Raw genomic sequence first — 26,136 nt, forward strand, 5'->3', positions numbered from 1 at the left:
TATAGAAAATACAAAAAATATACAATTGTAATTTTAAGGAACCATGCATTGAAAAAAAAAAAAATGTATTACATAATATAAAATGAAGTAAGAGGAATGACAGAAAATCACATTAGCTGCGTATGACACATTTGAAAAGGAGTTTAAGATATTACAATTTACATCCATCTACAGTCTAGATGGCTTATACAGGTTGAACTAATAACAGTTCACAAATATTTGGTACGTGATTATTTAGAAAATAAAATTCACATGTCCAAGCAACATAAACTTGAATGAGGGTCTGGCCTATGTAAAATCTAACATACTATCAAGATGTGCATAATTATTAGGCACGTTCATTTCCTCAGTTGAAAAGAGTAAAGAAGGGGAGGTTGTTTTGTAAGAATGATATGAAAATCAATGTAACCAGTGTTGAAGCTGCTGTTTTAAAACAACTTCTTTCTTTATTGATAACATATAATGTTCCTGCTGAGAATGATGCTGATCTGGTGATTCTGAGCATGCAGCTCTGTTGGTAGAGGCTAGGCTTGAGGCAGTGTTCTCTATGTACATCACATCTGCCTCCTGAATACAGAAACAGCATTAATTTACATCTAAAATTGGGTCAATTGCCACCTTGATACCCCAACCACATTATTTACCTCACTGTCTGAGCTTGATAAGTCACTGCATTTTTCAATGTGCAAGGCCAGCATTTGCAGAGGCATTGAAGCCTTGCATTTCTTAACTGTCAACCTTTAGTTGGAGCATGTTGAAAACTTCTCCTAGCACACCTGGTTCCAGTTTAATGTGTTGCAATCTTCTTTGCTGGGTTCTGATGTCAGGGAGAGGGAGACTCATGTCCTGAAGAAGCCTGTAGCCTGTTGAGCCCACAGAAAAGCGAAGTTGTATGGCTTTTTTTAATGTGTTTTTGCTCCATCTAATGCCTCTCTTACTCTTCATACCAATAGCTTTCATTTGATCTTTTGTGAAAATGCTGTCAAAGTTCTTTTCCATTGTTATTTTTTTCTTTCGTAGGACTGCATTAATTTTCTTCTGTCTGTGAAGTTCTCCTTCTATTGTTCTTATGTGATTTTTTTGGTTTTCTAATTTCTCCCTCAGCTTTTTCACCTCGGTTTCCTGATTGTATTCCCTGTTGATGCATACTTCATGCCCTGTTGACCCTGGCGCATCAGTTCCTGGCATGTCCCTGTCCTCTGAGGCTACAATTTCATCTTCTTTTTCCCCTTCACTTTCCCTCATCTCACAAATTATAATGTCACTGTTAGCATAAAGATTAGGTAAAAAATTTGAAACGTATTATTTAACACGGTTCGTACCAAAGTTTACTTTAGAACTATATGTGTGATCACTAGTCAGTGGATCAACATGCAGTGGAAGTTCTGCTGGACTTCTCATTGCAGGACCCTTCCTCCTCTTTGGTTCTGGGCGATGAAGAAAAAGGGTTGGAACGGCATCAGCCCTCAGTCTCACTTGGCCTGACTGTGCCCTTCACAAACTGTCCTTTTTCAAAGTGTGCCTGTAAAGTGATTTATTTATTTATTTTCTTGCACATTTCATTAGGCCCTTGTGCATTTTCCAGTGCAGTGTGCAGATTGAACTTACAGCACATAGTTTCCTGTTGTTGTGACCTCTGGTGATGGTGAGGTTGCTTCTACTGACTTGAACCAACCATTTTTTCCTTCTTTCAGGATCTTTTGGGAAGCCATACATATGGATTCCTTTCTCTGACCGATTGGTGCATCTAAATGCAGCACACCCAACCATGGTAGCCTGCTGAACCTACAGAGGAACACATTTACTTTTTTTTTTGCCTTCTAGCTATGATATTGATTGTTTCTGTATTGTTTTCAGGGAGGTCAGCAGATGTGGTGACTGACTTCAAAAGGAGCTGCAGCCAATGATGCCAAGGAGGATGAACCCTCATTCGGACTTGGGCACATTTCTACCTTGTCCAGATTTGATCAGATACAGTTTATTGGTGCAGATGTAGTTAAACTGTATAAATGGTAGTGCAGGTACTTATTTATTAAAGCTAGTTTTGCATTTTACATATCTTACAATAAATTGTTTGGTCATTTATTTTTGCACAATACAGTTGTTTTGTCATCTAATATGATTTTAACTACATTTTGAATTAAATGAACATTTTAGTCAATGAATTACAATTTTACAACAGTTGTCAGACTACGGTCACAATCAAGTCTGTTATAGATACAAGAACTCAGTTCACATGACAGCAAAAAAATTAGTATAATTATGTCTTCTACAAAAATTAAGAATTTATCCCAGGTCTTCAGTCATATTTTCATAGTTACCGTATTTTCCGCACTATAAGGCGCACTTAAAAACCATACATTTTTTCAAAAAATGACAGTGCGCCTTGTAATACAGAGCGGAGCGCCTTATATATGGATCAATTGATTAATTGGTTGATCCATACTGGTTGTACACGGCGCTCTGTCAAAATGTTTCAGTACGACTGGTAAACTACAAAGCCGCACCGCTTGCAGCATTACGGCTACCGTAGTCAGGGGCGTCGCTGAAGTAATAGCGGTAAACACCTGTACTGTGCTTACTCCTAGTCCAACACCACTTGTGTGTGTATAACGACCCCAAAATTGCACCTTTCAAGAGACACGCTTACAATGCTGAGTTCAAACTCAAGGCTGTCAGCTACGCAGTCGAACATGGGAATAGAGCAGCAGCAAGAGAATTCAACAGTTAACGCTACTATATTGTGAATGTACTAACGTTTGATTTAGTGCATCAAACTGTTTCTTTTACGTGTTTACTGAATCAGGGAAAAGTTCCCTTTCACGTTTTAACTAACGTTTGATTTCAACTTCATCTTCATAGACTCCAATGCATTCCTAACGTGCGGCCGGCTCTATTCAATAGAATTCTATGTAGAGGAGACCTTACCATGAGAATGAATGGAGTTATCAGAACGCTGGTTTGTAGTTAATAAAGTTTGACTGACTGACATATCTGTTTTGTTGACATTCTCTTTAGCACAGCTCCATCTAGTGGATGCATAACGCAACCCCAGTCAAATGTTTGACTGCAGTAGCTTCTATTCTATGCGCCTTATAATCCGGTGCGCCCTATATATGAAAAAAGTTCTAAAATAGGCCATTCATTGAAGGTGCGCCTTATAATCCGGTGCGCCTTATAGTGCGGAAAATACTGTACATATTTTCCTCATTCATTTAAAAATTATAAAAATTTTTAAATGCAATTTTAATTCTGCTCATTTTCCATCTGTAATATTTGGATTTTTTTTTTTTTTAAATACATAGGCAATAGATCTTTCCACATAGTATAGGATGTAGATCCGAAGGTAAGTTTGATCAGAGCTCTTAACTGCTGGCACAGAATACAGTTATAGCATCCTTGCTAGCATGTGCTAGCATGCGGAGGAGATCAGAAAGAGCATTTATATTAGGTATTGTTACTTCTGTTTGGATTTTCAAATTATGATTTAGTAGCCAGTAATCAGTTCATTATTATTTAATTACCAAAAGTCACAGGAAAGAGTGAAAAAATTCGCTTTTTGAGTTTTGTCGCGCCTGAAGCCGTTCAACCTCACTGAGATGTTTGGAATTATTGAGAGCTACATGAACCACGTGACCGCCTATTGGCGAGTTCAAAGAGTGTCGTAACTCTCTTTCTATGGCGCTGGTTCTACCTAATGTCTCCTACCCCGAAACTAAGCTTCACAGAAAGAGCAGCAAAACTCACGGCAGCCAGCTTGTCTCCTCAAACTCTGTCTGCTTCACAAACGGTTTAAGGCATAAACTGCAAACTCCGGTATTTAAATAGCATATTTTACAATATAATTTCGAGATGAAACAAAGCCTAATTTTAATTATTTATAACAAATAAATGCACATGCTACCTTCAGAGTAATATTGCTTATTCATATGCCAAAAAAATAAGTATTACAAATTCTTACCTCGATGGAAAAGGCTTGGTGCGGTCGACAAAGATCACTGAGGGTGGAGAGAAAAAACAGCAAGATTGCTCTTTCTTCTCTGAAGGGTTTTGGAAATAAAGGGTTTAGGGAATAAAGGGTTTGGGGAATACTTTGAGCTCACCAGAAGTTTACTCAAAGCTAGTCTGTAAAAGACTAAGGATTATCCGGCGGGCAAAACGAAATAACCACTCAGCCAACCAATAGTTTTCAAAGAAAACATCACGTGATTCCTTACAACCAATAAACTTGCAGAACCTTGATTCAAATTTGAAATGGTCCAATCACTTTGCTGCCAGTAAAGTCAAACTCTGTAACATCAAACTAAACAGAATACTAAACAATAAAAGTACATTTTGACAGGAAGTTCATTAAAACTGCAAACTTCTAAACAATTTCTTGTATATGGTTTATTTATTTAAAACCAGTCATTAATACAAGTGGAAAAAAAGCAAGAACAAAACATCTTTGATTTCTTTTCCATATGATATTCCCTTTTAATAAAATTGCATCAAAATTAATATATAGATACTAAAAAACAATAATTTATTCCGAATAATGTATTTAATGTTGCAAGATGAGCCTGCGTTCTAAGTTGATGTTGAGGATAGTTGAATGTGTGAGATCTTTATTCTATGGAAGGGATGGCAAGAAGGCTGCAGAAAAGGCAAGCACTGAGACATCAGATGCATAACAATCCTGAGGTAACTGTTTCAACAGTGTGACTGGGGATAAAAATCCAAACCCAATAGGTGACTCCCACGTAAGAGCATAGACATCATGAGAGTCAATAAAAGAATAAAAATCTTTCTCAGAGGCTTTTTAAGAAAACTCAGAAAGAACACTGGCCAGCTCAAGTTCTGAGGACTTGATTAGACTAACTAAATGTGAATTGGTCACTCTGCAGCTCCTTTTAACTCCACCTGAATGAGCTTTTTCTAGAACAGCTGCATGACGGGCCATTCAGTAACACACTCCAGCAGAGATCCTCTAAGAGGAAAGTGACCCACACAAAAAAAAATATAAATAAACCAACACCAGGATGTGTACTGCCTAATGGAAGTAGGTGGAATCAAACGGCAGCCTCGTCAGTGGCCTGAAGACAACGATGCCAGGCTCCCGCGGTTGCTTCACAGACCGAGTTGCGCTGAGGTGCGGCGAGGGCCTTCAACGCTGCTTGCAGCTTTAATTTTTTATTGGTCTTTTTTTATATATTAAAGTTTTTTGAGAAACTGAATTTTGGCCTTTCACTTGCTATAAGCTTATATAATGCATCTCTCTAAACATAATGCATCATGAAATGTATCCATGATATTCTAATTTATTTCATATACAGTTAGGCTGAAAATTATTCAAAGCCCTGTCAGATTTAGATAAAAATAAAAAAAATTAAATATTTTCATTCAGTCAAGAAGTTTGTTTCTGATAGGAAATGAGAGAGGCATCTCTGCAAAGTTAGAAAAACAGTTACAGTTCAATTACACTCAACATGGTTTTCTATTGGGAAAAAAACATACACACCATTATAGATCCTCAATGGTACTTAACAGCTGTTTTATAATGAATTTATTTATTTGTATTAGAAAAAGTGTTCAGTAATACCATAACCTTCAACTATTTCCACCTTCAGGGGAAGTCCCTAGTTGTGATGAATACATTAATGACATGACTAAGACGTCTTTAAAAGGGATTAAATGTTTATCAATCATCGTATTAACCTCCATCTGATTCACCTGCTGAAACACAAACATTGAGCCATATGAGATCATGAACAAACATACATCAATGCTGGACATATTAAAGTCATCAGTGAGCTTTTCGACAGACGAGAGAGAAATTCATTAAACTTGTCAGCATTCTGTTTGTTATCTGTAACGAACTCATTCCCAATAAGGTTCTTTTCCCACATGTAATATTATTGCTTTGTTATATACCAAACAAAGAACACTTTCATTATAACTAAGCAGGAAACACAGCACTCATATTACGATTACATAGTTTGATGTGAATAATTGACAAATATATTTACGATGTTTTGGGAGATATACTTCTGTGTACTGTTTCCAGTTGTGTATGTTGAACAGCCTTTCCAAATAGTTTCCATCTCTTCTCTTAAGTAGTGATGTATATCAGAACTTCCTTCTTGCTTGTGTGTTAGCCACCGTAAATCCTGTCCTATTTGTAGAATATTAATTTAAGTGTGTCTAATGGGACTGTATAAAATGAATTACCAAGTAGAACTATCTAGGTCTAGGTGAATACGTTTGGGTAATTTACAGAACAAATTAGCAAAGATAGCAGTTTTACTTTTTAAGCCTGAAACTTATGCTCTGGCCTAAATGGCCTCATAAAACTATGCTAGTAAGCTATTGCTCTCTAGATAAATCTAAAGCAGGAAATCACAGCATGCTGCTCCTTTATTTTGCTTCTATTCCAACACCCAGAAGTGAGAGCTGCAAGCTGCAGGAAGTGAGCCGAGCCAAGCTGAGAGTCTGTCTTCCTACAAAGTACATATGTATAGCATATACGTGTTTTAGTCTGATTATACTGATTTGATTCTTTTTTTTTCGAAAAAGTATGCGTGTTTTATTTTAATTTCCTAGTTTCCAAGTTGGTCAGCTACAAAACTGTACATTTCCATTTTTCTAATATCAAATTTGTTAACTTATTCTTACAGGAAGAAAACAATGGATGGGAAATTAATACGATTCGCCCAGAATCTGATATGACAATAAAAGTGTTTTAATGCATTGAGAAATTTGCTCTTGTGTAATGTTGTCTGGAAGAGGATGTGGATGCCTGTTACTGTTTCCCCTCATACTATAGAGCAATTTTATACATTATGTAAAACAATATGCACTTCATTGAGTCTTTACGGTAATTAATGTATTTTTCAAGAAAAGGATGGGGAATAAAGAGCTTAAGAAAGTGACCTCCCATACTGACCCACTTGTTTGCACATAAAATAAAGGTTATCGCTCGGCAGGAAACCACCTCAGGATTTGGACATACACTGGAAGGAAGATTTCTGGGTTTTTTCCTTTCTTTTTTTTAAGGTCACCCTAAAAAAGTGTTTGATAGAACACTGCCAAAAGTCATTGTTTAACTTGCCTTTCCTGATGAGGGTCAAGTACAACAGAGCAGAGCTCACGGCAGTGTGAGCAGAGGATTTAAATCTGTCCTACTCTGCACGCTAATGTGTTTTACTATAATTAATCTCATGTAGGGGGAAAACCCCGAGCAATAGGCTGGGGATGCCTGTTAGGCATGGGAATGAATGCTATGTAATTTGCCTTTGAAGCTTTTGTACTCAGTCTCAAGACCCTTTTTAACAGCCAATAAATAAAAACATTTGATCAAAAAAAAATTATAGCTTCTTTCTTCTCTTTAATTTCTTCCAAAAGACAAAAACAATCAGCATAGAGTGTATACTTTTTTGTTTCTGTAATGTCACCATGATTTGCAATTTCAGCAAATATTCAATTAAACCCTTCTACCCCCCCAAATTATTGCTAATCTTTGTATTCCTGATTTATGTATGTAGATTAAAAACATTAAGACAACTTAAACTTTAAAGTCTGAAAAGTGTGGCAAATCTCCCAGGTTTCTGTCAGCTTTGCACACCTACAGAATGAACATTTTTGTCCATTCTTGATGGCAAACTATCCTAAACTCAGTCATATTCAATGGAAAACATCTGTGAAGAAGAATTTTCAAATCTGGTCATAGATTTAGACCTGGACTTTGACTGGGCCATTGTAACACACAAATACACTTTTATTTAAACCATTCCATGGTAGCTGTGGCTGTATATGTGCTGTCCAGGTGGACAGTGAACCTGTACTTCACTCTCAACTCTTTTGTAGCATCTAACATGATTGCCATGAATTTAGCTCTACACAGCCTCGCTGTCCCCGTTAAAGAAAAACATTGTCATAGCTCAATGCAGCCTCCACCATGTTTCACTGTAGAGGTATTGTGTGATGTTCATGATGGTCCAGAGGACCTTCATACATATATTTGCTGTGTCCTCTCAGGGCTTGTGGCTGACTTCAAACAAAACACCTGACAGCATTCTCATGATGGCAAGATGATGGCAGTAGATCTCAGCAGCTCCTCTGGAGTTACCATAGGCCTCCCAGCTGCTTCTCTGATTAAAGCTAATCTTGCCTGGCCAGTTGGTTTTGATGGATGGCCATCTCTTAGTCGGTTTACAGCTGACCCATTTTCAATTGATAAATTGAATAGAAGTTCTAATTTAAGCCTGATTTAAACTTCTCCACAGCGTCAACAAACTATTCAGGAGACAGAATCCCCGGAAAGCTGCTGGACGGACCGGATTCTGTCTCACCAGCCAGCCTGAAGCACTGTGCTGATCAGTTGTCTCCAGTCTTCACAAACATTTTTAACACCTCACTGGAGACATGTCATGTGCCAGCCTGCTTCAAGTCCTCCACCATCGTCCCTGTTCCCAAGAAGCCAAGGACCACAGGGCTTAATGACTTCAGACCCGTCGCCCTGACCTCTGTGGTGATGAAGTCCTTTGAGCGCCTTGTGCTCTCACACCTAAAAGACATCACCGACCCCCTCCTGCACCCCCTGCAGTTTGCCTACAGAGCCAACAGGTCTGTAGATGATGCAGTCAACCTAGCCCTTCACTTCATCCTCCGGCACCTGGACTCCACAGGAACCTACGCCAGGATCCTGTTTGTGGATTTCAGCTCTGCCTTCAACACCATCGTCCCAGCTCTGCTCCAGGAGAAGCTCTCCCAGCTGAGTGTGCCCGACTCCACCTGCAGGTGGATCACTGACTTCCTGTCTGACAGGAAGGTGCGCGTGAGGCTGGGGAAGCACATCTCTGACTCCCTGACCATCAGCACCGGTTCCCCCAAGGCTGTGTTCTCTCTCCTCTGCTCTTCTCCTTGTACACCAACAGCTGCACCTCCAGTCACCAGTCTGTCAAGCTTCTGAAGTTTGCGGACGACACCACCGATTGGACTCATCTCTGATGGTGACGAGTCCGCGTACAGATGGGAGGTGGACCATCTGTTGGACTGGTGCAGCCAGAACAACCTTGAGCTCAACGCTCTAAAGACAGTGCAGATGGTTGTGGACTTCAGGCAGAACCCAGCCCCACCTGCCCCCATCACCCTCTGTGACTCCACAATTGACACTGTGGAATCTTTCCGCTTCCTGGGAACCATCATCTCCCAGGATCTCAAGTGGGAGCCAAACATCAGCTCCCTCATCAAGAAAGCCCAGCAGAGGATGTTCTTCCTGCGGCAGCTGAAGAAATTCAACCTACCAAAGACTATGATGGTGCACTTCTACACAGCCATCATTGAGTCCATCCTCACCTCCTCCATCACCATCTGGTACGCCGCTGCTACAGCCAAGGATAAGGGCAGGCTGCAGCGTGTCATTCGGTCTGCTGAGAAGATAATTGGCTGCAGTCTACTGTCGCTCCAGGAACTGTACACCTCCAGGACCCTGAAGCGAGCAGGGAAGATTCTGGCTGATCCCTCCCACCCTGGTCACAGACTCTTTGAGACTCTTCCTTCTGGCAGGAGGCTGCGGTCCATCCGGACCAAAACCTCACGTCACAAGAACAGTTTTTTCCCATCTGCCACCAGCCTTGTTAACAAAGCCCGGAAACCACCTTGACATTCTTCCTTTCCCCCACACCCCCCCTTGTTTGCTTACAGGACACATGTAACTTGTAACTCTATGCGTTACATTAACGCTCAGCTTGGACTCCTGCTTTACTTGCACTGCCATACTTGCACAATGATCACCTACACTGTTGTATTGCTCTGACATCCAATAATGCTCTATATTTACTCTCACTCACTTAAAACGGTGCCCATATATTTATATTATATTGTAGATATGTTTATACTGTTTAATTTTTATTGTATTGCACCGACTACGCCAAAACAAATTCCTTGTATGTCCAAAAACGTACTTGGCAATAAAACTTTTCTGATTCTGATTTATTCCTGACTTGTCTGATGTGTTTGTTCACTAACAAACCTCTGAGGCCTTACATTTCACATACACCTTTATATATGATAAGGGTTTTAGGGTTGCTGCAGGTTTTAAGATATGCAACGGCATTACAACTGTAATTTGATAAAAAGATGACTTGCTAAAACTGTAAATACAGCCTAAGGCTAAGACTGGATATATGGCACTGCTGTTGTCCCTGCAGAAGGGTGCCTCTCCTATTTTCTGTAAAAAGGGTTGATCATCACCTCCCAAAAATGAAAGTTTGCAACCAAAATGGGGAAAAAAAGGAACTCTTATCTGTCCCTGGCTTTTTTAAACAAACTTTCCCTCAGCCAAACAGGATGCGTCTGTGATTCCAGCTTACTCACATCTTCCTGTATGGACTTTACGTTTGGCAAACAAGCTCCAATTCACATAAAGCCACCGTTGGTGTGGGCCAATGGAAAGAAAAAAAAAAAAAGAGACCAAATAATCTATTTTAAAATCACTAATGGACCTCTTGAAACAGCTTTCCCATTTAACAAAAATAACAATGACCAAACTTGGCCTTCAAAACATGTGAAGAGTTTTATACAAATATGGTTTCCACTCAGAGCCAAGACTTTAATGCTAAATTTCAATTATTGGATAGCAAAACAAGTTTGGTTTCATAAATAAAGGCAGCCATTTGTAAACGAGAAGAAGGCTCTTATTTTTTATCATCAGACCATGTGACCTCATAGTCACTGAAGACAGTTTTCAGCTTCTCCACAGACACAGAGTGGTCTGCCTTCCCAAAGGCCTGAAAATGAGAGGGAAAGTACTTATATGAAAACAACAGATATCAACAAGGGAACAATTTTAATATCTGTGAATTCAAATGATCTCACAGTTGATTCTCCAAACACCCTGATCTTCCTGTCCTCCTTGTTGTGCTCTATCTTCCCTCCTCCAAGGCATTTACACTCCATCCCTAAGGCCTCCAGAGCTGGATTGACCTTCTCAAATATGTGATCTATGAAGAAAACATAACATTCGGTTTGAATGACTTAATTCAAATAAGCATCAAGTGAAAGCTATTTGTTTTATGAAATATGCTTTCTTTGATATCATGAGTTAATTTTCAAGCTTCTAAAGCCGCAGTGTGCCTCGTTCTTTCTGGGAAGCATGCTAAAATTTGTGCAGCTGAATTTTTAACGAACAGTCAGTTTAGATATGCGCAACACTTCAAGCTGAACTGACGCACTTGACGCTCCTCTTGCAGCAGACCTACAGTTTCGGAACTTACTGTGGTACTCCGCACTTTTAGTGCCTCGTACTACGTCTTTCTGTGCATCGCCATCTTTCACTTTCACTCTGAGCAGTATGTATTTAAAGGTTCCGTCCGGATCAATCTCAACATCGGGAATTTTAGCCAGAGCTTCTGCCATTGTGCCTGTAGCTCTGCACAAACCACCAATGGCCCTCCAACTGATCACAGATCTGCCAAGCACAAATAGCATGGTGCGTTCACACGATTGGCTTTATTTGGGGCCGGACTTCTATTTCCGGTCTTAAAGGGACAGAGCATGTGTAGTTTCACATCCGCAACTTTGCAACGTGACCCCAATTTATCAATAGGAGTATTTATTAAATTTTGAATGAAACGGCTCTCCATACCCACGTGGCAGAAACAGAAAACGTTCACTTTACACAGGTACAATATTCGTCTTGAACTTTTATAGAGGGTATGAGAACATCCTTTTTTGAAGTCTTGCCACAGATTGGATTTAAGTCTGGACTTTATTTGGGTCATTCTTACACATGGATAAGCTTTGATCGAAAACCACTCCATTGTAGATCCTGTTGCATGTTTAGGGTTGTTGTCCTGCTAGAAAGTGAACCTCCACACCATTGTCAATCATTTTCAACCTCTAACAGATTGTTTCCAGGATATAGTTTTGTAATTTAAACCTGCTCTAAATCTCTCTACAATTTTATCCCTGGTCTTTCTGGTGTGTTCCTTGGTCTTTTCATGTGGCTCTTTGTTCACTAATGTTCTGTAACAAACCTCTGAGACCTTCAAAGAACAGCTGCGCAGATAGGTTTTTACAGTTTTGTTCTGGGAGGAAGGGGTGCAAAATCATATGCATAAAACATAAATTACAGAAACATACAACTTTTCCGCAAGCACTTTTTCAATAGACAATTAACTTGTACACGTGCATCATGTTATTTGTGGATTTTTGCTTATTTGCGTTCTTCAGCTTCGGGATAGGATACCTATGATCTGATTGTTTAAACAATGCTTTACAACATTTAAGGGGAAACTGATATAGCTAAATCTCACAGCCGCACTTTTCAGTCACAGATTGTTTTGCTCACCTCTCATGTTAGTTTTGATTAGGTGTTTCCTATCGTTTTGGCGTTTGTTGATCATAACGGTCATAGATCAAAGTTTATTACTGAGTTTTGGATATAGTTTTTGAGTGTTTTAGCAGACAGCTACAGGGATGTTAGCCTTTGCTGGTTAAGCCTTTTTCTGGATGATCTCTTATCTCATAGCCCTGGGATTGGTTAGAACCAAAGCAAACAAAAATTTTTGAAAAAGTCACAGATTTCTTGTGAAGTGAAATGCGATATTTTTCCTAGAAAACTTGTCATGTAATCCTGTCTGTGTTGTGTTTGAAAATCCATATTTTTGTTTCAGTGTTCCTTCATAAGTATACATTGTTTGTACTGTCATAAATTACCTATTTAAAGTTTATATCTGGTTTGGTCTAGTCCAAGTAAAATCTGTGATGATATCTATCTGTTTAAACTATGTTTAAGAATTACTTTGCCCCCCACATTGTAATTTATTAAAGAGTTGATCTTTCTGGGGAAGTGGTAAAGGTTACGAGGAGTCCACAACCAATGGCTGCACACACATACCAAATTGGATTTATGTCTGGACTTTGACTTGGCCATTCAAACACATGAATATTCTTTGATGTAAACCATTCCATCGGACTTCTTGACTGTATGTTTAGGTTGCTGTACTTTTGTCCTGAATCTCAAGTGTTTTGCAACCTCTAACGGGTTTTCCTCCAGAATTGTCAGGTATTTAGCTCCATTCATCTTTCCATCATCTGTGACCAGCTTCCCTGTCTCTGTAGAAGAAAAAGATCTTCGCAACATAATGCAACCACTACCATGTTTCACCGTGGGCATGTTTTGTTCAGGGTGATGTGCAATATTAGCATTGTGCATATTGGCTAAAATATTCTTTCATCACTGTTTCCTTTTGCCACTCTTTCACAAAGGCCAGATTTGTGGAGTGCATAACTAATAGTTTTCAACACTTTTTTAGTTCCTTATTTGTAAAAAATGAGAAATTATCATTTTTCCTCACTGTATGCACTACTTTGTGTTAGTCTTGAAGTTTGTGGCTTATAGAATTAATACATTTACAAGGCACTGTTTGGGTCTGAAAACATATGCACAAAAATTTGTAACAAATAACAGAAACTCACAACTTGCTCTGCAAACACTTTTACAAGCAGGTAATTACATCTTATTGCTGCTGTTTTAAAATGAGATATTGTTTTGCTCTCCTCCTGTGTTAGTTTTGCTTCCTATTTTCTGACAGAGAAAACATTTTGATGTTGTCCATAGCACAGTCATAGATTAAATCAAAATTTGAGGTCCAAGAGCATTTTTGCAGACAGCAAAATGTAAGTTGACTATTGCTTGTTCAACCTTTTCCTGGATCATCTTTCCAAGCACTTAAGCATATCGTGCCGCCTTGGGATCGGAGCCAGAGGAGACAAAGGTTTGTGAGAAAGCCACACATTTATGGTGAAGTTGTATGCAAAATAAGCCATTATCCTAAAATAAACGTTTTGAAATTATGTTTGCAAACGTCTTGTCATGCTATATTGTCTGTGAGCATATTTATATTTGTTTTAGTGTCCTTCCATAAGTGAGCAACATTTTAATGTTACAGTTGTAATTATATATCAGGTCTAGTCCAACTAATTCAGTAGCTACACATTGGAGCAGTTATTAGCGCCCTTTACCATGCAGCAAGAATATCCAAGGTTCAAATATAGTGAAGAAATAACCATGTTGCTTACATGTGTGAATTTTTTCTGTGTTCTCACAGACTAAAAATATGCACGGTGCATTCATTTGTGGTTCCAAATTGCCCTTGTGAGGTCAGTGTGTGCATAGTTAGCTTTCCTGTTTTCTCTGTGATGGACTGACCGAGAAAATGGATGGATGGATGGATGGATGGATGGATGGATGGATGGATGGATGGATGGGTGGATGGATGGATGGATGGCTCAGAGTTTATCTGTTCTTTCTTTCTAGGTGAAACGACTAAAAGAGCTACATCTATTAACATTTACTTTTCCTTCCCATAGAAAGTACTCCTGGATCAGTGCTTCATTGTTCTTTTTGTGTCTCTGCTCTGTTCTCTCAAACCCCCAGTCGGTCGTGGCAGATGGCCGCTCACACTGAGCCTGGTTCTGCTGGAGGTTTCTTCCTGTTAAAAGGGAGTTTTTCCTCTCCGCTGTCGCTACATGCATGCTCAGTATGAGGGATTGCTGCAAAGTCAACGCCAGTGACTGTCCACTGTCTCTACATGCTCATCCAGGAGGAGGGAATGCTGCAAGTCACTGACTGGATGCAATCTGCTGGGTTTCCTTTGATAGAAAAACTTTTTATCCAATTTGAATAAAAAGCTAACTCTGACTGCACTGTTCAATTGTTAGGATTAATTGGAATGTATGAACCTGACTGTTGTGAAGTGCCTTGAGACAACATGTGTTGTGAATTGGCGCTATATAAATAAAACTGAATTGAATTGAATTGAATGGATGGATGACTCAAGTTAAATCTGTATGAAATCTATCTAAACTTCAAGTAAAGCTGAAACAGTTTCTGCCTAGGGTGCAGTCCTGTGTGAGTTAATCAAAGAGATGATATTGTTTTTCTCAGGAAGAGGTAAGGATTGCAAGGTGCCAAGGAGCAGTAGCTACTGTCCAGCGCTTTGAGCCAGAGAGGAAGGATATGTATTGTTACCGGGAGAAATAGTCAGCCTGCAGGCGCCTCCGCTCCTGTATTAAACTACACTTTTCCCATCCCCAAGGGGCCTTAAGAGGCTGCATTCTTTCTGCTTTCCCTCTTTGCATGATGATATCCTCATACTGGAAATTTCGATTTATTTTTGAATTGTGAAATATATGTTACAGTTCGTACATTGTCTGCTGGCCCACCGTTTTTATAGCGATTGGCGGAAATGACAAGATCTGAGATTCATCATCGTCACACCTAGAAGCAGACAGCCGTTGTTGTGCAAGAAAGGAAGGCAAGAGCACCTCTTTTTCAAACGGTAATGCCTAGTAAAACGTTTTTGTAAGGAGTTTAACAACTAATTGAATTTAAGTTCTACACTTCTTACATAATGCAGAAGGTTTTTTCTTTAATCTTTTCCAAGAAACTACTTCTTGGAGCAGTAAAACATTAGGTATAAGTGTTTCCTTGTTTAAATGGTTTTAAACAGCACTGTTCTGGTTTATTGTTTTTCATCTTTCTGTAACTGTTCAGCACTTTATTTGAAAGTGGTTTATAGTTAAAGTTATTATTATTATTATTATTAAAATGTCAAAGGGTTTTAAAAGGGAGAAAATAATCTGTAAAGTTTTTATTGCTGCTGTTTTAGGAAATAACACCAGCTTAAATATGCCTTAATTTTAAACCTCATTTACTAATGATAATTTGTAAAGCATCAATGCTGAAGCTGAACTTTAGTTTTGATTACTAAATCTATAACTTTATTCAGAATACTATAAAGACAGCTTTTATTGGGGACATGTGTTCCAGAACGTGTCCTTTGTGTTAATAAATTCAACATCAACCAACAAAAAAGTGACATCCAGAAAAGAAGCCATCAGAGACTTTCTGTCATCCATAAACTCAAAGAGCAAAATGTGGGCCACCAGCTTCTCCTGCTCCTATACAAAAGCATTTTCCTGCCCATTCGGTTTTATTGTTCTACCTGAGAGGTTTTCTGTTTCAAGCTGGTCCAAATTTTCACACATCACTTGCAAAGCCTTCAGTATCATAAGTGTTGCAATGCCTAATCTAGCAGAACTGATTAAAGCACACATTTCAACCGTAATAACGTAGTGTCAAAATGAGGTGAGATCCTTCCATGTATCCATGCAGAAATTAATTAAACCCTCATAATTAGATCAATGACATATACAGCAGTAAATGTTCACATTTTAAAGCTATGAAGTCTGGGGGGCCCATTTGGTGTATGTTTTAATTCTTCTTTCTTTTGCAGAAGTGTATCACTATGATTGAGTTTAACAACAATCACATATGATGAAATGAGAGCCTAATTTTTGGAGTATCAAATAAATAATGATCATATTACATGGATAGGATGTCATGAAACAGTAAAATGAATATATCTTTGCACTCTGGAACTGAGGACTGAAGAGGCCTGTATGGAGTCACACATTAACTGTGACTGTCTTATCTTTTTCAGAAAAGTATAACTAGAAAAATTTGCATTTTCTGTGAAAATGCAGTGTGAATGCTGAAAGCAGAATACTTTAGCTGAAAGCTGGCAGAAACAAGCTGACATTGACTGCAAACAATCTGCAAAAATTTAATGAATTAGAAGAAAACAGAAATGCTCAAGTCATGTTGAAAGCTGGCAGAAAGTGGCTAAGGCTGAAAGCAGAATGTCAGCTGAAATCTGATAAATTAGTAGAAATAGCAGAAACATCAAAGAAAAACTGTCATCTGATCTGAGATTTTCATGTGTCTACATAAATCCGTGTAGGAGATATGACAGTGTAGATAAGTGGATAATTTAGAAATGTTTCAATTTTAAGCGATTTTGGGAAGGACAGATTTGGTACTCCTAAACAAACCTTTTTTATGACAAAACGATAAAAGGTATCAAAAAAATTATTTCACTGTGAGTGCCAGCAAGGTCTGAAGATAAATCTCCACAAGGCTCATGTCTCTACCTCGAACGGTTTATGAGAGGCGGCGATTCGAAAATGTGTGAGTTTAAGGATTTTTTGCTCAGATTTTTTCTGAAATTCCTATAGATTTCCTATACAGGAAAACTGTATGCAATGTATGTCATCCTATATGCAAAAGCCTATGAAATTGCCTTTTAAATGTAATCACTGTTGTCTGGCTGTTGGAACAGCAGTACATGCTGTTTAAGTACTTGACACAAAATGGCCACCCTGTAGTTGCCTCCTATGAAGATGGTCAAAGGGTTAGGGGTCGGGTCAGGTTTAGGCCGTAGAAATGAATGAAATTGAATGGAAGTCAATGCAAAGTCCTCACAAAGACAGTAAAACAGGGATATGTGTGTGTGCCTGTGTGTGTCAGGGTTATTGTGTGTGTCTGAGTAGGAGATAGGGAGAGAAGAAAGGCAGAGTCACATACAGATATATACAGTAGGAGATACACAGAGCTATAAATAGAACAGTGAGGAATGAATCAGCCAATCAGCAAAGAGCATCAGTGTAACTTGACACCTGCAGCATTTCTAATGCAGCACCTCACTATCGTCTCCCCCTGGCCTGGGCTTTTAACATGGAGGCGCATGCTCCCGAACGACCGCCCATAACTCGGAAACTGTAAGGGCTATCGACGTCATTCTTGGACCGTTTTTCTCAGAACGGACAAGGGAACGAGAATATTAATGCGTTTTTGCTGAAAATATAATATTAAAGGCACAACACTAGGTGAAAAAAAGGGAAAAATGGAGAAAAACACAAAAATGCCTTAACATGCTCTCGAACAACGTCTCATAACTTGGAAACTATAAGGGCTATCGATTTGATTCATGCACCTTATGAATCAGCAGGCCTTGCTGAACAATTGTGGAGCTTCTCAAGTTTCTACAAAAATCTGTCTGGGAGATGTGAACATGTGAAAAAGTGGATAATTTTGACCATTTTTAACCCGAGTGAAGGTGAATTTTTCACTCTCAAACAAACCTACATCACGAGGAAACGATAAAAGGTATCAAAATAATTTTTGGACCGTAGGTATCAGCTGAGATCGGTGAACAATCCTAGAGATTTTTGTGTGTCTACATAAATCCTTGTAGGAGATGTGACAGTGTAGAAAAGTGGATAATTTTGAAATTTCAAGCGATTTTGGGAAGGACAGATAAAGGTACTCCTAAACAAACCTTTTTTATGACAAAACGATAAAATGTATCAAAAAAATTCATTCACTGTGCGCCAGCAAGGTCTGAAGATTAATTGGTGCAAAGCTCATGTCTCTAACTTTAACGGTTTATGAGAGGCGGCGATTCGAAAACATGTGAGTTTGATTTTTTGCTCTGATTTTTTTATGAAATTCCTATAAGGTTTTCCATTCAGGGTGTGTTGACTTTGCTTTGCTCCCGGGCCTGTTGCATGAAATCTGTTAGTCCCACATCAATGAGCGTGACATTTTCTGAATCGCAAAAGAGCATCCTACATTTTGATACCTAATTTGTGCCAGTAGAGTGAAAATTGAGCAAGTGAGGACAGTTTGTTCATTCTTTCTCAGATTATTCAAAAACCTAGAGCATACACTCTACCATCTGACGAATTCTGCCATAGGATTACATTATAAAATCAAAAATGTCAAAAATCTTGCCTAAAATTTGAATCGCAATTGTAGAAGAACTGTAATAGATATCAAAACGCTGAATCATTTGAAGATGGCTTCATGTCTTGTGAACATTTTAAAAGTTGAATGGTGTTTCTAGCTGAAAGTATGCAGAAGTAGTAAGCTGTTAAAGATCCCAAAATTTTAGCTGAATTTTGCAGAATTTTTATGATTTTCCATTCATTTCAATGGGCCAAAAATCTGCACAAAAAGTTGAATATTTTAAAAAGTATAAAATGTATTAATACCAAAGGTCATAGCCGTAATGTCCTAAATGAGCTGAACATTTTAAAAGTTGAATGGCTGAAATAACACAAAGTATGAAGGAGGAGATAGGTGCCAAAAAAAGTGTTAGATATAGATAATAATAAAGAGAAACAGGATCTCAATAGTGTGAATGCCCACAGCGTTCACACAATCAAAGAAAAATGTATGATGATTTTCTATTTTTCTACGATTATTAAATGTAATGAAGAGTGGTAATGTTAATCAGTTGTGATGTATGAATAAAAATGAAGTGATGGTTGTTGTTTTTTTAACTGTAACTGGTATGAGAGCAAGAAACAGAGAAATACTGTGTTAGAAACCTTGAGGCTGAGCAGATAAGGAGGGCACCATGGCCTGGGAGCCAGAGGCGGCAGAGTCATAACATAACAGGACGGGAGGGGCAGAGGAGAGCCAGCTTTACAGGAACTGGGCATGGATGGAAGGTCAACGAGCAAGCTCAAGTCATAACAAGCATGGGAGCGAGAAACGAGAAGCCAGGTGCACGCTGTTTTTCGTCAGTCTGAAGTTCGAGAAACAGGCAAAAGTCATGGGACTGGGAGTGGTGAAGGTCGAAAAACAGGCAAAAGTCATAACACAGGGAGCCAGCTGCGGGCTGTTTACGACTCTGTCTACAGAGGCTGGGAGACAGCACGGAAAAGTTACGGTGACCACGTAACTCAATGATGGGAAAGCTTGCCCGGCAACAGGGGATGAGCAGTGAGACTATCAGCAATATAAAAAATGTGCCAAAGAAAGAAACAGGGTTGTTTACTCGCAGAAGACCAGCGAACAAGATCAGATGGAGAAAGAAGCTACAGATGAATCAGAAGACCGGAGACGCAGCCCCGCTGACAAATTCAGCATTATAAAGAAGATCAACCCGTGAGCCCTGAGAAGAGCTGCAACTCAAAATTGAAAATCTGAATTTCATCTGTTGCATTTTTACCAAGACCACTGAAGTTAACCTTGTCTGTGAACAACTGATTGCTCTAAGTTTCAGGCTACTGGAAGTCTTGAACCAACCTCAATTACACTTCAGAAGTTTCCTTCAACTATTCAGCCTCTGGAAGCTACCGACTTTTGAAACATATGCCAACAAAGTTTCTGTTTTTGAAATTTTTTGATTTTTTTTCCAACTTGACCATTGAAACCCGAGCATCAGCACCTGTCCACTTAAAGGAAGAAAACTGAGGAGTGGCCCTTCACTCAAGAAGACAATCACTAGTTGCCTACTGAAGAAATCATTCCATTCGGATCTATGGTGAGCCTCCGTCTTCAGAGCCTCTTCAGCCTTACCAGTTTCAGCATTAGGGAAAGATATGTTAGGTTGATCGATTTATTTCTATTATTCAAATTATTAAGTTTTGCTGATTTTTAAGCTGTTACTGACCCATGCAAAGGCATTACTAATTAAAGAAAGCATATAAAATTCTAGATTTATTGTGGACAGTCAATTATTTGAGTCACCTTATTTTTGGGTTTTTTGTTGGTGGTAAAAAGTTTTGTTGCCTGGTTCCAAATGATTTTAGGAGGTTTTTATAGTTGCCTTAAGCCAAACTTGTTAAAACAATGCCCTTGGGGCTCGTGCCAAGCCACTAAAATTGACCTAACCTATATGCCAATTGCAAGTTGTAAAATAGGGAATGAGCAGCCGTTAACAGAAGTGACTGTCGAGGAGTGGATGACTGGTGTGAGCTACTCGGTCGTCCAGACCACCAGCTGAAGAAGGGTGAGACTTTGGGATGTAGGCTGTTAGAGGTTAGGCGTGTCATTTACCAACACCAGCTTAAACAGATTTTTCAGTAAACCTGCTTAGTAAGACCTTCCAGGTGTAGGGAAGTTCGGACCCATTGGATGGAGAACTCAATTGAGCAATCCCCTTAGAAATAGGGAAGTAGGAGGGAGGGGTTAGCTCATCGGACAACGAAAGCAGGACATCTCACATTCATTAAACCACCACCAGTTTTAATAAATGTGTTTTTATAAATTAATCTTCAGTTTCTACCTTTGTCATTTAGTCAGAATCTGTTCATGAAATGAAATGAACATGAAAAGTCCAAAAACTTTAGAAGTTCATAACTTTAGAAGTTCATAACATTCAGAATTTGGAAGAGACAGTTTAGCCAAGATATCTATTTAATTTCTAAATGGGCAGTCCGTTTTTAAAGTGTTAAGAGCATTGATTTAAAAAGCCAGACTGCCAGGGTAAATGTTTATTTTAAACAATGATTAAATGGTATAAATAAATAAAAATATTTTTATGAATAAATCAGATTCAAAATCATTTTAAATCGCATTGCTTATGACTATAAATAATACAGTTTAAGTATAAAGTAACAAAAATATATCCTAAAGTATACTTCTGACAATACGACAATAATGTTTGTGTTAAAAAAACTATATGGAAACTTCACTTAATAGTCAAGGAGAAAGCAAGTCTCTTTATAATTTTAAAGTGAAAGGAGGTATGAGGTGAGGGGAATTTCCATGGAAATGCTTCAGTGGGATGAAAGCTTCCAGGAAACTTGGACCGGATCAGAGGAGGGTATAAAAACATGCTCCTCAGCACATGAAGCTCAGAATCGCTTCAGGAGAATCACAAGACTGTTGAAGCTCTTCATCCATCAACACTAAAACGGTGAGTTCTCTTTTTCGCTCTGATCAGGCCGTTAATAGAAAGTTTGGCAATGCTTTATTCTAATGCGCATTTTATTTGTTTTGACAGAAAATCTTCATCTTCGGATTATTTCAGGATATAAGATGTCTGCCTCATTGATGCAGTTGCACTTTTTTTGTGCCAGTATGTGAATGTACTTTAAACATAACCCCCTTACTGAGCTTCACTTTTTACCTTTTATAAATAAATTTTTAATGTATCTCTTCTGACCCACAGTGTCTCTGTTCTCTCTCCTCAGTGCTGCACATGTGGACTAGTGTAGAGTGCTGGTCTTACAACTACTCAGACACCAGCATGGACTGGGAATCAGCTAGAAAATGGTGCAGAAAACATTATACAGACATGGTAGCAATCCAGAACCAAGGAGAGATTGAGTACCTGAAAAGCTGGCTGCCGCAGAAAAATGGGCACTACTGGATAGGGATCCGTAAGGTGAATGATGTCTGGACTTGGGTTGGGACCAACAAACCGCTGACAGCAGAGGCAACCAACTGGGCAACTAACGAACCAAATAATGGCCAAATTGGACAAAATTTAGGTCACCCTGAGGATTGTGTTGAGATGTACATTCAAAGGACAGTGGACGAAGGAAAATGGAATGATGAGCGGTGCGCAAAAGCAAAGACTGCTTTGTGTTACACAGGTGAGGACTTGATTTTTCTCTAGTTTTGGTGACATTATCATCCTTAAAGCTTAAAGTTCAAAGAATTAATGAAATATATTTTAATTTTTGGCAGCTGCCTGTAAAAACGACTCATGCCTCCATGGTGAATGTGTGGAGACCATCAACAACCACAAGTGTAATTGCATTCCAGGTTTTTATGGAAAGAGGTGTGAGCAAGGTGAGAAGATGTACTTTATTGTTTCTACCTTTGGTTCACATTTGTTGATACTTGTAGCTTTTGACATCTAAATGTATTATGTTCTTTTTGCAGTTGTACAATGTAACAAAGATGAAGTGATCGACCCCCAAAAAGGAAGAGTAGATTGTACACATAAGTATGGAAACTTCTCCTTTGACTCTTTGTGCCAGTATTCCTGTGAGGAAGGAAACCAGCTTAGTGCGTCAGAACCTCAGAGATGCCAGGCTACAGGAACATGGTCAAGGCAGTCTCCTACTTGTGAATGTAAGTTAAATTGTAATACAAAGCTCCAATTACTCAGAGAGGGCAGCACTTAAAAGTGTTTGAGCAGATAAAGGTTCTAATCCATTTTTTGTCCTGTTACCTGCAGGGGTTCAATGCGAGGAACTGTCTGCTCCCACAAGAGGATCAATGGAGTGCTCTGATCCCCTGGGAAAATTCAGCTATCGTTCCAGCTGCATGTTTACCTGTAAGGAAGGATACAAGCTGGATGAGTCTTCCTCCATCACTCTGCAATGTGAATCATCAGGAAACTGGAACGCATCAAAGCCATCATGTGTCGGTACGGCCACTACTTTTAATTTAAAAACTCTTAAATGGAGTTTTGATGGGTCCCGTGATGATAAAATTAACATTTATGTCTTTAAAACTTACCGAAAAGCCTATTTTGACAGTTTTTTCCGCTCTCTGTGATCCAGCTGTTCAGTGCCCTGCCCTACAGGATCCAGACAATGGTTTTATTACCTGTGAAGACGGTACAGACATGAGCTTTAGCTACGGAAAGAGCTGCCACTTCAGCTGTGTCCCTGGGTACCACCTGATAGGACCAGGGAAAGTCACTTGTACATCAGCAGCTGTTTGGAGTGAGAAGATGCCACGTTGTGAAGGTATGGGAACACCTAAGGTATCTTTGACAGAATGAAAAATATAAATATAACTTATTTCTAATCATGGTTCTTTTAGCTATAGCTTTATATTACAAGGAGACAGTCATTGTTTAATAATAAAAAAGTGTTTTTATCGACACTGTTTTGCAGCTGTCCAGTGCCCCGCTTTTAAGGATCTCAAAAATGGCTCCCTGAATTGCGTAAATGGGAGGTTGAGCTATGAAAAGACCTGCAGCTTCAGCTGTGAACCAGGCTTTAAACTGCAGGGGGCGCACACCATTAAATGTTCTGAGGATGGACAGTGGAGCAACGTCACACCTTCCTGCAAAGGTATGATTGACTCATGTCTTATATCAGTCTTTGCTGTTATTCTTTACATAAAATCTATTTTGTCTTAAATTTTTACTTGGGGACATTCAGCTTTCTTTACATTATAACTATTACCCTGTGTTGCAGCTGTCCAGTGTCCTGCCCTCCAGGATCTAGAAAATGGTGCCGTGAGCTGTGAAGAGGATACAGAGATGAGGTTCAGCTACAGAAAGACCTGCAGCTTCAGCTGTGCCCCTGGTTACCACCTGGTTGGACCAAACAGAACCACATGTACATCAGCAGCTGTTTGGAATGAGCAGATGCCACACTGTGAAGGTGAAATATATATAAAATCGGCACAACTTCAAGAAAATAAAAATAAAAATAAATATTGGCCAAAATATATATTTAAACTATTTACATTTTTTTCCCTTATGACAGCCATCACTTGCCAGAACCCTGGAGAAGATCATCTGATCTTCCAGTGTAGCGAATCACTGCGACCCAACTCCACCTGCAGCTTCAGCTGTGAACCAGGCTTTAAACTGCAGGGGGCGCACACCATTAAATGTTCTGAGGATGGACAGTGGAGCAACGTCACACCTTCCTGCAAAGGTATGGATGGCTTATCTTATACACTACATCAGCCATGTCTTATTGTTATTTCTTACATTAACTAGCAGTTTCATAGCTTGGCCTACATTAAAACTGTTTTGTATATTTGTTTTCTTAAGTGATGGAAATTTCTTAAAAGGCTTGTTTTAATTTGATCTGTATTGCAGCTGTCCAGTGTCCTGCTCTTCAGGATCCAGACAATGGTTTCATTACTTGTGAAGATATGAGGTTCAGCTATGCAAAGTCCTGCAGTTTCAGCTGTGGCCCTGGCTATCGCCTGGTGGGGCAGAGCAGTGTCACATGCACAGCAGCAGCTGAATGGAGTGAGCACATGCCACGCTGTGAAGGTGAGAGACAACTTGGAGTATACACACCTTCTTTACCTTCTATGCATCAAGAAAGACTAAATTTTCACTAAATGTATATCCTCCTACATTAGCCATCACCTGTCAGAATCCAGATGGAGAAGCTCACATGATTGCAGACTGCAGCAAACCTTTAACTGGTTTGCATCCCAGCTCCACTTGCAGTTTCAGCTGTGAACCAGGCTTTGATTTGCAGGGAGCAAACACCACTACATGCAGCAAAGATGGACAGTGGAGTGAGGCCATACCTACCTGCAATGGTATGAACATACATTGTTGTAGGCAGAAATGTGTTGCAATGATCGTAAATTCTTTTTTTAAAGATAATTTCTACTTATCCCTCAGCTGTCAGGTGCCTTCTTCTTGATGCTCCTGAAAACGGCAGAATTAACTGCTCACACAGCCAGCCACTATTCAACTCTCAGTGCTCCTTCACATGCGATCAGGATTATTCATTAGATGGACATGAGATGCTGATCTGTGATAGTCGTGGCACCTGGACTGGAAAGAAACCCACTTGTCAAGGTAAAGAAACAGGAAGATTAAAAATACGTGAAAATGGCAAAAACTATGTGGTTCAAAGGATACATCTGAGTTGAAATTCACGTTTCATAATGTTTCCACAGCTCCTACCACTGTCGTTGCTGGTGTTGCAGCAGGGGGCATCGCCTTAATATCCGGTGTTTCTCTGACCATGTGGATTTTGAAAAAAATGAGGCAGAAGACATCCAAGTTTGAACTGAACAGGTAAATTTAGCATTCATATCTCATTTGCTTAACAAGTCAAATTGAAAATCTGAGGAATCACAGAACTTACCTTGTTTTCTCCTCGTTTTGCCTTACAGCAGCTCTGAAATTGAGGCTCCACTACAAGTGTACAAAAACAGCATTGACAGCCTCATATAAGCCACGGATATTCAGAAATAACACATAACAAACATGATTCAACCAGAAAGAAGTGATGTAATGTGTGGATTTTCTCCCAATGGGAAATTAATATAGAACATATTGTTCTACAGTTCTATCAGTATGCTGGAAATGTATTTTATTTTGGCCTTACTGTGAATGTTGTATGATATTGTGTTCGGACTGTGAATTAATTTCAGTATTTTAACAACAGTATTTATATAGCATTTATTTATGGGGTCTCTACTTCTGAATGTTTAAAGTAGCTCTTATTTTACACAAATAACTTCTATAGCCCTCAAGGTTACCTGCATCTGTATGGACACATTTTCACTCGCAAATAAACCTAATAAACATTGTTAAATTTTGCAAAATGTCAAATTCATTTGTTATTGTTCTCACATCCTCATGTCTTATATAATATAGTTTTGTTTCCAAATTAAGAATAAGGGGAAACTACCAACACAAAGGTCCTACCAAGTTTTTTTGGGTCAGTCATCGTATTTGTCTAAAACTGTTCCCACACTCTGATCGATGACAGTCATCCTGTCCTGCTGACTCTACCCTGACCTCTGGGTCAACAGGAGTAGATATATAACACTGATATGTTTGC

At 39.1% G+C, this 26,136-nt stretch overlaps 2 protein-coding genes across 4 annotated transcripts; one reads left to right on the forward strand and one right to left on the reverse strand.

Annotated features, from left to right (window-relative positions):
- Positions 1-10,530: 10,530 nt before the first annotated feature.
- Positions 10,531-11,506, reverse strand: si:dkey-51e6.1 (uncharacterized protein LOC558617 homolog). The gene is made up of 3 exons (XM_047375437.1): positions 11,256-11,506; positions 10,858-10,982; positions 10,531-10,769 (listed from the first exon to the last, which is right to left on the reverse strand). Exons 1-3 carry the CDS (start codon positions 11,467-11,469, stop codon positions 10,677-10,679), a joined length of 432 nt encoding a protein of 143 aa, XP_047231393.1. The 5' UTR covers positions 11,470-11,506; the 3' UTR covers positions 10,531-10,676.
- A 9,947-nt stretch (positions 11,507-21,453) lies between these two features.
- Positions 21,454-25,897, forward strand: sele (selectin E). Of its 3 annotated transcripts, none has more exons than XM_047374186.1 (15): positions 21,456-21,539; positions 21,627-21,701; positions 21,817-22,221; positions 22,316-22,420; positions 22,514-22,705; positions 22,812-23,003; positions 23,140-23,328; positions 23,479-23,658; positions 23,785-23,973; positions 24,079-24,252; positions 24,420-24,599; positions 24,692-24,877; positions 24,963-25,142; positions 25,244-25,364; positions 25,466-25,897. In XM_047374186.1, the coding sequence occupies exons 2-15, from the start codon at positions 21,662-21,664 to the stop codon at positions 25,521-25,523; spliced, it is 2,391 nt and encodes a 796-aa protein (XP_047230142.1). In that variant the 5' UTR covers positions 21,456-21,539; positions 21,627-21,661; the 3' UTR covers positions 25,524-25,897. The 3 variants fall into 3 exon arrangements, with proteins under 3 accessions (XP_047230143.1, XP_047230142.1, XP_047230141.1); XM_047374185.1 differs by having other exon boundaries at positions 21,457-21,539; positions 25,463-25,897; XM_047374187.1 differs by lacking the exons at positions 23,785-23,973; positions 24,079-24,252 and having other exon boundaries at positions 21,454-21,539; positions 25,463-25,897.
- The last annotated feature ends 239 nt before the right edge of the window (positions 25,898-26,136 follow it).

This window comes from Girardinichthys multiradiatus, chromosome 9, assembly GCF_021462225.1.
Source record: "Girardinichthys multiradiatus isolate DD_20200921_A chromosome 9, DD_fGirMul_XY1, whole genome shotgun sequence".
Lineage (NCBI taxonomy): Eukaryota > Metazoa > Chordata > Actinopteri > Cyprinodontiformes > Goodeidae > Girardinichthys > Girardinichthys multiradiatus.